The sequence below is a fragment of the Dermacentor variabilis genome, chromosome 3 (genome assembly GCF_050947875.1).
Source record: "Dermacentor variabilis isolate Ectoservices chromosome 3, ASM5094787v1, whole genome shotgun sequence".
NCBI lineage: Eukaryota > Metazoa > Arthropoda > Arachnida > Ixodida > Ixodidae > Dermacentor > Dermacentor variabilis.
The window spans coordinates 112,000,846-112,013,715 of record NC_134570.1 but is presented as its reverse complement, the minus strand read 5'-3'; the positions used below and the strand labels follow the sequence as shown (position 1 = coordinate 112,013,715).

Here is a 12,870-nt window from a genome sequence, read left to right as displayed (position 1 = left end):
CCGAAAGGCGAAGCATCGATTGCGATAGCAAATCAAGCAAGATAAGCGCAGCAGCACCAGTGAGCGAATTGACCTTCGTGCTGTCTCTCGTTTCAATATGAACCAAACGTCGAAAGCACAGTGCATACGAAGCTACTGGCACCGAGTGCACTTTGTCCACATCGCAGATCATTTTCAAGATACGGCGCCCGCGACGTACGCAGCAGCCACCAAAGTAGAACCCCCTCTCTCTCGCCTCCCCCCTCATTCCTTGTGGCTCGAGCACAAAAGAAGACTGCATATTTCTGCACCGCCTTCCTCCTTGGCATGCGCGATATTGAGCCGCAATCGTCGGCTGAGCCTCGCAAGTCAGTTGTCATCCCATGCCAACACGGCAAAAGTATGTCTTATAGGTCTGATTTTGAAAAAAATTGCTGCTAATTTCTTCCGCTGTAGCCGATAGTCCGTTGTAGCATTGTCTGTTAAAGGCAAACTTTGTTGCATTAATAAAATAGGTAAAACAAGCTACGGCTGAAATATGGTCCATCATATCCAAAAGTCTGTTGGACGCGGGTCCGTTGTAATGATCGTAGACTGTACTGTAGTAAGTTATTTAGGGTACTAGTGACATTTTCCAGTATTTGTTCTAGAACTTGGGGCACTCTGAACTTCATTTAGTGCAAAAAAAAGAATAAGTCAAAAACGTTATCTTGGTACTCTTCCAACCCTTTCAGGGCCAATGCCGTAAATATACATGGCACCGCAAACAACTCCCAAATAGTCGGTGCCGTGTATTAAGCCACCGCCTCTGTTTGAAAAACACGCAGATTTTTAAAACTATTTGTTCCCCAGCAAGTGCTGCCACCCTGTGCGGGTACAATGCATTTTACTTTTTCTCCGTAGTTTCTTGGTTTTAATTCCACGGCGTTTCAGCGAGTGCTCGCGCATCCGAGCGTGTAAGGGCATGCAGCAGTTTTGGTTTCGTCTCGTAAACTGTTTCCGTTCATTGCAGTCCTAAAAACTAATGTCTATAAGGTTTCTAATCTCTCAAAGGGCCACTGCTAGATCCTCGCTTGTATGTTGCCTAAAGTGGTGCGATTACATTTGTTCACAGGCGGGCACTGGTACATTGAAGCAATGCCGCCGTATACAAAAAGATGCTGCCGTGCCTGCATTGCTTTTCTCAAGGCTCGGCTCACAAAAACTGATTGCTACAAGTTTCTGACTGAAGAAAAGGATTACTACAAGTGTTTGACTGGTTTGTTTGTTTTTTTAACGGGTGCACAACCATCAAGCTTCCTTGTGTGCACTCACATACACGGTTAGATTGCGCTATGGGTGTGCAAGCTTGTTGCATTGCTGCAAGTGAGATGAGCGGCAATTCCTCCCAATACGGAATACCACCCAAGTGACTAATCAGTATATATATACTCCAGCGTATCTACCTTTTTATTCTTAATATAAGTGTTTATGGAAGCCTATCTGTATTCATGAATAAACTAATGCATGTTCACCTACAGAAAATATTTTTTTGTCTCTTGATGGTCACTCTAAAAAAATTACGCTTATTTTTTAAAAATAGGTAATAGGTAATAAATTCGACCTGAGCCACATCTGATGAAAAAAACTTGGCCCTCGAAGGGCTAGAGGGACACTAGAGAGTAATACTGTATGCCCTCATTAATTTAATTTTTGGAACTGACAAAATTGTTTGAATTAATCAAATGTCTCAATAAAACAAACATGCTTACAACAACATGCCTTAACTCAGTAAAGCAACTTGCAACCCTCATTTATGTGAGGGTTGATCCAGAAACAAAGTTCCCATGAATTTTTAGAAATAGACGAGATTGTTTATTCTCAGAAATTTACATAATTGGAAAGATAAAATTTTGCTCTATTTTTTATGTAATCGCCATCTTTTTCTATGCATTTTTGTAGACAGTACTCCAATTTCTGTTCCCAATGTCGTAGACTTCTGCCGCCAACCCGTTGAAGCATTTCATCTCTTTGACTTCATCATCGCTCCGGAAGCGTTGGCCACTCAAATGTTCCGTTAACCTAGGGAACAAGTGATAATCGCTAGGCATGAGGTCTGGACTGTACAGAGGGTGGTGCATAACAGTCCACCCAAAGCTTGTCGAAAGTTCCTGGATTTGATTTAGGGTCGCTATGCCTTCACAGTTTTTGCATTTGGAAGAGTGCACCTCAGAATGCCATTTGTGTTTAGCGCTGGGCTTGCCCAGCACTGAACGGTCTACATGGGAACAAAGAGTCATGGGAATCCTCGCTCCATAGCCAGGAAGAACATGCCCAAAAACAAGTCATCGGTCAAGCCCAGGCCGCCACTGGAAGCCAACTAATTCCAGCCGACGTCTAGGGGGGAGGTATACGGTGAAAGGGGGAGCTGCGACTCACCCCGATCACCCATATTCTCTGATGGGTGCAAATAAAGTGCTTTCTCTCTCTCTTGGATTTGATGGGAGGCATGAGGTCGGGTGTTGTCGTGAAGCAGCGTTACACTGGCTGCCAGTCGTGCTCGTCAGCAGTTCTGCATAGCTCGCCAGAGTTTTCTTAGTGTTGTACAACAACTTTCTGAGTTGATTGTTGTCCCACGGTCCATGAAATTGATGAGCAGTATCCCTTTACGATCCCAAAAAACGCTGGCCATGACTTTGCCAGCAGAAGGAGTTTGTTTGAACTTCTTTGCAACTGGTGACTCTGGGTGATGCCGCTGTTTGGTTTTTTGTTTCGTTCTGCGAGTGAAATGAAACACCCAGATTTCGTTTCCCGTAACAATGGAGTCCAACAATCCTTCCTTATCTTGACACTTTTGAAGAAACTGGCGAGCACAGTCAAGGCGTTTCTCCTTGTGGTCTGATGTCAATAGCCACGGTGCCCATCGAGCACAACACCTGTGATACCCCAATTTTTTGGTCAAAGCTCTTTCCACTGTACTGGAAGAACTCCCAGGAATCTGAGCAACAAGTTCACAGACGGTGATCCTCCTGTTTTGAAGCCCTTCGCGTTGGACCATCTCGATAACCGTCTCCGAAACTGACAGTCTTCTACTCCGTTCTTCATTGTGGACTTCCGTTTGACCGGCACTAAAGTCCCTGCACCACTTTCGAACGTGTTGAACGGACATACACTTGTCACTGTCAACTGACAATGGATATCCACAGGTGGAGTTCCTTTGGCATGCAAAAAGCGAATTACGGAACGAACCTCGTACTTGGTGGCATCAACAATGGGAACCTCCATATCGGACGGCTGCTGAGCCAAGAATTGAGCGGCGCAGCGAAGTGCATCCGCGGGGGATCGAGAGTGGGGGAACAGTCGCACGCAACAGTGTTGCCGGATTTCACCTCAAACCTTCCTGTGTGGCTGCAGCTCTTTGGGAACCTTATTTCTGGATTAACCCTTGTATGTCAACAAAAAGGCAGTACGAGAGCTGTGCCTCGTGAACCTTTCTTGCCACCTTGCAAGTTGCAACTGAAAAGCACTCGCAGCAGTGAAGGTTTCATGACCCTGAACCACAGAAAGCTGAGCTAGTTGGTAAGGATTCATAGTTCATAACTTTCCTTGTAGTGTGTGAAATGCACGTCTTCATACGAGTAGACTTGCCTTTTACTACAGTGTGTAAATCTCAATTACTTTGCGGTCAGAGAGCTGGTCAGCAATGGACTTTCCACTGTGATGTAGGCTGTGGGATTGATGCCAGCGTGCGCAGGCCGCAGCAATTGCTCTCCATCCTTGACAGTTTTCAGCACATTTGTGACATCAGGGGCGCTTTGCACTGAATCAAAACGGAGCCCGTGTATAGATGAATCCATGGTTGCTGTCAATGCAATCATGGATAGTTATCACGAAGTTCTGAAGGCGGGTGGCTAACGCAGTGATAAAGCCGTCCTGTTGTTTCTGTATGGTTCCCTTGTCAATGATGACTATGGCAGTGTGGACTTCATCATTTTGGACATTAGCATCGCTTCTTTGCTCTTGTGTCATGCATTTGCAACGCTCGGTGAACTCCAAGGGTCATCCTAATTAACCGGCGCGCGCAGCCAAATATCTCCGAATTATGAGGGTTAGATGCTGTTAACTAAAGCATACGCTTGCTGGGACGAGAGGCTTCAGTGCAAATGATCTGATTTTCTGAATTAACTATGTTTTACTGCAAATTATTCACTCCTTTCCTCTCACAAGCATACAGATGAAACTATAGAGACAGCAACTGCAGTAGAATGTCTACATTTTCAGCCAAAGGTGCACTAACGATTTGAAGAACAACCTATGCTAATTGCCTTTGGGTGTCTTTAGAGGCATGCAGATTGCTGGGACTAAATACAGTAGAACCTCGGTCATACGCTTTGGGAAGAAAACTCTAAAACCAACATATTAACAGGGAGAAAGTGCGGCTCAATGTCGTAAATAAATTTGGCGGACTTGACTGTAGTGGATATCTACATAATGCAAATCACTGCAGCACGAGACGCCGACGCATGCCAAGCTGGTGGGGCCCCGATACGTGCTTTGTTCGCTTTGTTGTTTTTTTATTGTGTAGTCTGCAAAGACAGCGACGGGAAACTGAAATGAAATCGAGCTGGTGGGCGGCACTGGAATACGATGCCGCCTGGGCGAAACGTGACACTCAATTCGCACTGCCATTCCCTGCTGCAGGTGGCATTTGTGTGGTCGCCCTTTAAAAGCATGCAGTGCAGTAAGCTTCGAATGGTGCTACGCCACACGCTCTGTGAAACTGATAGGCAAACATGCTTATTGCAGTAGGGTTGGCGGCAATAGCTGTGAATGCGACAGCCCATGAGCAAATTTTCTTCTACCGAAACTGAGTTTTCACATGACATGAGCGAGCACGTACTGCAAAATTGTTGTGGCGGATCCTGCTTCTCTTGATTGTGCGTGCCTCGATCTTTTCTTATTCACATGGGATCTAGTGGCTTGAAAATGATTATACGACTGCAGTTTAGCAATTCACCGATTGGTGGTGCCGAATGATTGTGTTTTCTGGGAATGTATTAACAGACTAAAAAGACCGCATTGAGTCATTTTTGGTTTTCTTGACCGCTAGTCGACGCCAGGAAATCATGTGAAACAGGATCGTATCAACGAGGTTCTACTGTACTTTACAAAAAGGTTAGCAAAACATGCTGAAAGTATGCCAGGCGGCATTACATGAGGCAAAAAGACAGCTTGCATGAGTGAGATCATTCATCCATCTACAAAGAATAGGCAGGAACCGAAAAGAAACAGAGAGGCTTTTTTATAGGCTCAGAGAGAATACAGAGATGAACTTTTTATATATGTATACATAAGCACGAGTGTGAAGTATTAAAAACTTTCAGCTTACAGGGCTAATGCAAGAGCTTAGCCCTTAATGTTCACCTTACATAGTAAATGTGTTTGTGCACAATCAAAAGAAATCGTATCGGGGTCCCTTTAACACTGCTGGGTTTATTTTGGCATAATGCTCGGTTTCCACTGGAAGCCCAAAGCATATCCACCACATTAGCTTTAGCACAATATACACGAAAACAACACAGCATGCCTTTATGTTTTAAACCAAAGGATGCAATGTGATGGGATGAGAGCACATAAAAGCCCACTGTACAATGAATGCAGTTGAACCTCACTTTATTGAAGTCACATTCGACTTGAAAATGCCTTCATTACATCTAATATTAATTGTAAGCATATACAGTGAAGCGCTGTTATTCACAGTCTGCCAGACAGCAAAAAACCTTCAAATTAAGCAGATTTTCAAATTACCCAAAAAGAAAAAAAAAACTTAAAAAAGGGGGCAATACTGTGTGACACAAGCACGTCCTGTTTATTTTCAGTGTAGCAGGACTATACTTCGAGTAATCATTGATGCAGGATTGCTTTGTACGGCAGCGTGCTGTACCAAGTGTCACGATCTCTAGCCCACTAATTATAAACAGCACCTCACAGTCACGACCGCTGCACTCAACAAAGCTGTAGATCACGAACAGAGACTCTGAATAGGTGGCGTCCAAATTCAAGTCCTATAGTGTGGCGCCCTCTGGATTTAGAATGCAGATGATAAAGGGCATGCTTCTCAGGTTGAATGCGACGGATACGACTGCGGGAGCCAGAAACATGTTATAGACGTGGGTTTGGACAACATCTATTGTTGCTAAAGCAGGTGCCTGAGCAGGCTCATTATCATCTCTGCCATCGCCTACTGGCACACTGTCGGCGCTATTGGTGACTTTGTCTTTCGCATTAGCTTACAATATATGCATGTCTGCTTCTATATTCAAATAGTTGGCGAAGCCTAGTACATCGCTGCTTTCATACACTAGCGGGAATGCGTATGTGGCAGAGATTTTTATGCATTCAAGAATCAAACAAACACAACACACCAGCAATGGAAAAAACGTGACAGCACATGCATGCAGTGCTGCTGGTATGGTATTTACATTGAAAAAACCAGAAACAAAAAAGCGGAAGTGGCACGTTTATTGATGATGATGCTCTGGCTCATTCATTTGTAGCGGGCAGAAACATAAAATTAATGCACACAGCCACACAACGTAAGCATTTCGCACAGCTGTACGGCGTGTATCAGTGCCCACATCGTAGAATCTAGTGCTTACTCAACCAGTGGTGTCCAATGCTTGCTAATATAATGCTGATTGCTTCTGGCACTTGCAGTACATAAATGTATGGCCTTCGAGATGCGACACCAAGAGAGCTGTCACTATTGCGATTCGGACGTGTGCAAAACCTCTCATTAAAAGCAACTGCAGGAGCTGGAAACACATCACGAACGCCATTTTACTGACAGCGCTTCCAAGATATGCAAAGATGAAAGAGTGTTGCAGCGCTGCGCCAAACCTACGAATTAACCAAATCTTCAAATAAACTGAGATTGAATTATCTAGGTCTTACTGTATTTGTTATGTGGCAATATCAGCCAGAAACAGTTTAGATTTACTTCAACATATCTGATCATTTTTTATATATTTTTATTATCGACGAAACTACACTAATCTCTATAAGAAAATCGGAATACTTTATAAATTAGGCAATATTTTTCTACTGCACACACTTCATACTCTCTTTCTAGATGCCTGATACAGTCGAACCCACTTATAACAATATTCAAGTGCCACAAAAGTTCTATTGTTGCAACCTATAATTGTTATAACCAGGTTGCATGAAAAAATCGAAATAGGCGGATGGCAGAGCTGATGCGAGAAAACTATAATGGTGGGGAGGCCAGTGCCCCCGCCACCTTCCTCCATCCGGCTGCTGATTGTGTCGACTTATTTAACTGCTTTCTGGGCGTTCTGATCGCATGTAACAAGCCGCGGCTGTTGGCATCAAAGAATGGCACTGCTATAACAACTGCAAAAAGGGGACACAGGTGACAAGCGATATGCAAGCACCGCCGAGACATTGCTTTGGCTGCCCCAAAAGGGGCCTTTTAAAAATTGTGAGAAGGCTGCCGTGGCAGCCTGTCAGCTTGAGAAATCCACAAGAAACGCTGAGGCGAGATTGCCGCAAGCATCTCCCCACATACTTCTCACTGGCCTGAACGAGAAAACCCTATGCCTGTCAGCATTGCATGCTTTATGCGAAGCGTGCCGACATCCTTCTCCAAGACATCCAGGTGCTCCACAATGTGCAGTGGAAGGTTCCACACAAAAACGAAGCCCTGGAGGGTCTGAATCATCTGCCAGACCTCCTGTGAGGACAACGTTGAGGCAGCTTGCCCTAACACATCATCGCTGCCGTTGTTGTCGTCGGCACGGACACCCAGCAGCCAGACATCATCGTTATAACAGATAATGCAGAATCAGGGCATTGTAGTCAGCGGGTTATTTCACCATGGAAAATATAGAAAAGTTGATGGTGCAGCAGCTTCTCATTGTTATAACCAATATATTGTTAAAACTGGCATAGTTATAAGTGGGTTCGACTGTAGTTCGAAATCCTTTGAAAAACAGTCACATGCCCCTAGAGCCAATGTATAAAAATGTCTGAAATCTCGGACGCTCAAAACCTTCGCTTCCTGATTTTTCTGACTTTTCGCCCCTAGCCACAGGCCCCAAAGCGGCATCCATTGCCGCCATTTTGATTATCTCGCAGACTCGAACCCCAACTCTCACACGCCGATCCCCTAGCCATAGCCAGCCACAGCACCACAGCCACCGTATCGTATTGAAACCTTGAAGGCTCTCAGACGCCAATCCGTAGACAGCCGTAGCTATGGTCATAGCCTTTTGTGTTTATCCACATGTTTTATTGTTTAGCTTTGTGATAGGTCGTGTGATCGGGTTGCGCTGCTGTGTGCTCTCTTCGATGTTCACTTTGAAGCTTCCCTCTGTTTGGTGCTGTGCTTTTCATCGAGCAGATTCGCCAGTGACAGCGATGGCGCCGATTATGCCTTTATCATCTTCACCCATGGCTTCGAAGCACGTAAGTCCCTACCATAGGCTGACAATAGAAACAAAACCACCGTCACCGAGCAAGTTGAAAGTGGACAGTCACAAGCCGACGTGGGCAAGGAGTTTGGAATTTCAAAGCAAATGATTTTGTATTTCATGAAAAACAAGTTGAAGATCTTTTGACAACTTTTGAAGGATTCGCCGATACCGCCAAAGATCTCAAACTCTATGCTGAGTTAACTGATGATGAAGTGGTTCGTGAAGTGACAGTAGATTCGGACGGCTCCGGCACCGAGAATGAAGAGCCTAAGCCTGCAGAGCCGACAAGGTCCAAGTTGACGTGAGCACTTGTGATGCTGCCATCAGTGTACAATGATGATATGACCCTGGCTGAAATTGAATCAAACAGAATCGCGTGCAAGTGGAACACCACGCAAAAGAGGATCAAAAATTTTTTTTGTTTACAGTGATGGAACCCGCTGACAGATTTTTATTTTTTATTTTTATAAATGGCTCTTTTCAGAGCCACCTGAATGATGCATTGGCAGAGTTCTGCAAGTCCGATACTCCATCTGAGAAATACCTATAAAATGGCGTGTTTTCTGCATGCATTCTATTTTTCAGACGTTTTCGCGGTCCCCTGGGAGTCCGAAAAATCGGATGTTGGCTATCAGTTTAATACATTCACATATTAGGTACACAATTACGATTTACAACTCAAGTACCCCACCACCGTATTGCCCATCATTGTTGCACAAAATACTGCGCTTCGAGCTATGCCCTACCTAAATAGGATGAACTCTACTTGATTTGCATATTCCACGCTTAAAGGGACCCTGAAACGATTTTGACGATTTTGTACAAACGTACTGAGTCATTAGAGTAGGTCCCTCTGATCATTGACACATCTAAGTGCTCTGCATAAAACGTGTAATTTATTATCAGGTTTTAAAAATGTGCATCGCTGCTGATTGCCGCACACTGCTCGGCGGAATTTTCAGCCACCCCTACCCATATGACATAAATCACCCAATTGATGTCAGTAAGGCGAGCTATCCGATTGGCTGCCCAGAGCGCGTCATCGATAATTTTTCTACCTTTATGGAGAACAAATGATGTTCGTAATAGTGGAATGTTAGTTAATTTGTTTCTGTAAAAAGAAAGAACAAAGAGAATGCACAAGAACAGGAAGAGTCATCTGCTTGTGTTACAACATGCTCCATTTTGACGAGATCTCCGCGGTCACAGTCGGTTTCAGTCTTTTAGCGACTGATTCGACCATGATTCGACCATGATTCAACTTTGTTGCGTTGTGGGCTGCAAACGTAGCGACTGGCAATATGTCAAGCTGCGACACTGTGTCCCTCTGCAAGGCAGCAGATGAGTGGACTGCCGCCATCCGATCGGCGCCAGGATTTGCGCGTTTGCCGCCATCACTTTACACCGGAGGATTACTACCGCAATAGCGTTTCGCGAATCTGGTATTCGGGTAAACGCAAGTGCAAGAGGACAAGGCCTGGTCGTTTGACTGTGCTGTTTAATGGGATGAGCAGAAGCGCAAATGTGAATGGCGTGCACGGTGCAGCCACCTGGTGGCACAGAGCTCAACCTTACACAGTAGCAGTAACGAAATGTATTCTTCTTTGCTGCTGGTGTAAATTTTTCACAGGAATGTAATCACCAACACATTGTTTTTGTAAATGTTTAAAATGTTTTACACTAGGTTAGAGCAATATTAGCGCTTTGTTTGGCTGGTTAAGCTCTTCGCCAACAAGTGGCTGGACCGTGCAGACCGATCAGGTTGCTCACGTACATCTATGCTGTAGTTCCTTCATCAGCTTGAGTTTATGTCTCCAGCCATCTGTCGGAACACCCAGCTTGCCTGTGGTTACCGGAATACCAGACATGGTCGGCGCTGCGACAGAATGCTCGCAACGCACGCTGCTTTGATAGCTCTCGCTTGGGGTCGACTGCCAAGCAGCTGGCGGGGAGTCTGGAGAGGCTTCGCGTGCTCGCTCCTAGAGAATCAGAAGTCGACGACACGACGTCCATCATGACGCAGAGCCAGTGAAGGTGGAGCTTGGCCCCAATCACTCGGTGAACTAGTTAAGGAGAAAATGCATGACTATGGAGGAGGATAATTTGTAATCGTCCCTAGCTCTCTTAATATTAGACGTTCCACACAAATTGTGGTGTGAATGATAAACTTTAGCTGTACCCTACGAGTCTACAAAATTTGTCTGATCCGTTTCAGGGGCCCTTTAACATACCCTACCCGTAAAAAACTGCATTCATTACCATGTTCTTGTTTTGCTTTACAAAATTATGCTCAATATCATTTTATGCCCTTCTGTAAAAATTGCTTATGTGAATATTGCCACTACGAGCAATCACCCTGAAAATGCTAGTTGTGCCAAATGCTCACACTAATTATGCTCCATTTTTCCTTTTCATATGCAGTATCACAGCTTTGGAATAAATTACCGAGAGATCCAACATCACAACAGTCATTTATCAGCTAAAAAACAAACCTTCGCTCTTTCATGCTTGCATCACTCAAGCAATGAAAATGCAATAGATTTGTACTGTCGCAAACTTGGATTCACACACTCTCATGTTTATATAAAAGCAAATAACATAGGGACCCCCTCTACAATTCCTACGAGAGTTACAGGGTCTCGCGTTTATATAACACATAATGTGTAATCCTTCATTAATAAAGAATTTCTATTTATGTTTGTTATATTGAAGTTCAACCGCATAGTCAAGCAGTAGGTGTTAGGTGATTTGGTGCAAGCTGTACATTAGCTTAGAGCAACACACAAATACAAGGGCAACACACTGTGCTTTGTTGTCCTTGTAATGGTCTACGTTACGCCGAAGCTAACGTGAAGAACCCGCACCAACTCGCTCAAGAATGTGGATATGCAGGCAGTGCACCGGTATTTGTGTGGCGACAACTGGCGCAGCCTCGTGGCTCACACGTGCAGTGGTCACTACTCCTCCGAACACCGTAGAGAGACCACGTGGGCAAGTCGGAGGCGCCCGACACACGAGTGCTTGCATAGCTGCAGCTCACCTCAAAGGCAACTGTGCCTGATCGCTCTGGCTGTCGGCAGTGGCATGCACCGAGATGATCTCCAGCTGACCACTGTGGAATGATGCCAGGTACATGGAACCCACCGAGGATAGGCCCAGGAACCGAGGGTTGCTGACCAGCACAATGCGATGCAACCCGCTGGAACAGAAGTGGGCCATCACAAGTCAGCCAGGACATTGGACTGCCAACAGTCAAAGAAAACTGAACGAGCAAGCGCGTACGCACGCAAGTACAGAAGTAGAGAAAATTAATTGGTTTTAAGCAGATAAAGCATTCTTCCAAGACTACATTAATTTTATGCTACGAGGTTGATTACTACAGCAAAAAATAAATGTCTTTTTTTTTTAGAATTTCTTGTCAAAACCAGAGCCCCGGTATGTCAGAGTGACGTCACGGACTTGAAAGTAAATATTTTCTCATATCTGGGTCACTGTGGCACAGTAGAAGTTCTCGAAGCTTGCCAAGTTCAGCCTTTGGATCCTTTAGAATAACACATATTTCATTCTTACTGATATACAATTAACTAAGCCTGAGCAGACAGCATCAAAATTCGTGACTTTGTGGCAACACACATCTTTCTGTATATAGTACTATATACAGAAAACACCCACAGAGTTGTACTAAGTAAATATCCACATGGTCTATGACAGATAGTGTAATGGAATGCTAAGGATTAGTTCAACCTCCTCATAGTTCCGTAAGTATACGCCTACATCTGAGTACAATGCGACAAAGCAAGGAAGTAACCAAAAATTAAGCTATTCAATGACATCATTGCATCCTTTAGCAGATGTTAGTGACAGTTACATGGACAGTTCAAAATCCAGTCTTCCATTGTCCTGACCTGCATCACTAGATGGCTTTATTTGCCAGAAGCATCAAATAAATCTCCTTGCGTTTAAATTACGTTGTTTGTACTATGCAACACATTATGCACACCACTAAAGCTCTGCTGTACAAAAACACACTGCTTCAAGAAATGAGATGCTTGGAATAGAAACTGATCAAAAAGTACCTTTCTTTGGCACCCCTGGCTTTGATCTCCAGGATTTCTATTGAGTTGAGATGCTGGATGAACAGGTGCGGTGACTTGTATGCTGTAAAACACAAGAAAGTAAGCATACAGACCGTCAAGGCTTGCACAGGTGAGAAGCCTGCTTAGGTATGTGAAGTGCAAGTCACAGCTAAATGCCCTAACTTGAAACAATGATAATTAACTCTGCTGCACTGAAAGCTATGTTTCTAGCATCAAAACTTGAGCCTCAACAGAATGCTTATGGAGTAGCACCAACAAAGTGCTTTCCTCAACAATTGCAAAATGTTTACAGATAAACTTAATAGAGAAAGCTCAAACAA

The 12,870-nt window shown here is 44.3% G+C and overlaps 1 protein-coding gene across 4 annotated transcripts in view; it reads right to left on the bottom strand.

Moving 5' to 3' along the window:
- Positions 1 to 12,870, bottom strand: part of LOC142576183 (citron Rho-interacting kinase-like) — a 158,602-nt gene that overhangs the window by 2,253 nt on the left and 143,479 nt on the right. For all 4 annotated transcript variants that reach the window (XM_075686188.1, XM_075686191.1, XM_075686190.1 and 1 more), the window contains 2 exons: positions 12,530 to 12,611; positions 11,494 to 11,652 (listed from right to left, as the gene is read on the bottom strand). In XM_075686188.1, coding sequence (XP_075542303.1) covers positions 11,494 to 11,652; positions 12,530 to 12,611 — 241 coding nt within the window. The remainder of the gene's footprint in view (positions 1 to 11,493; positions 11,653 to 12,529; positions 12,612 to 12,870) is intronic.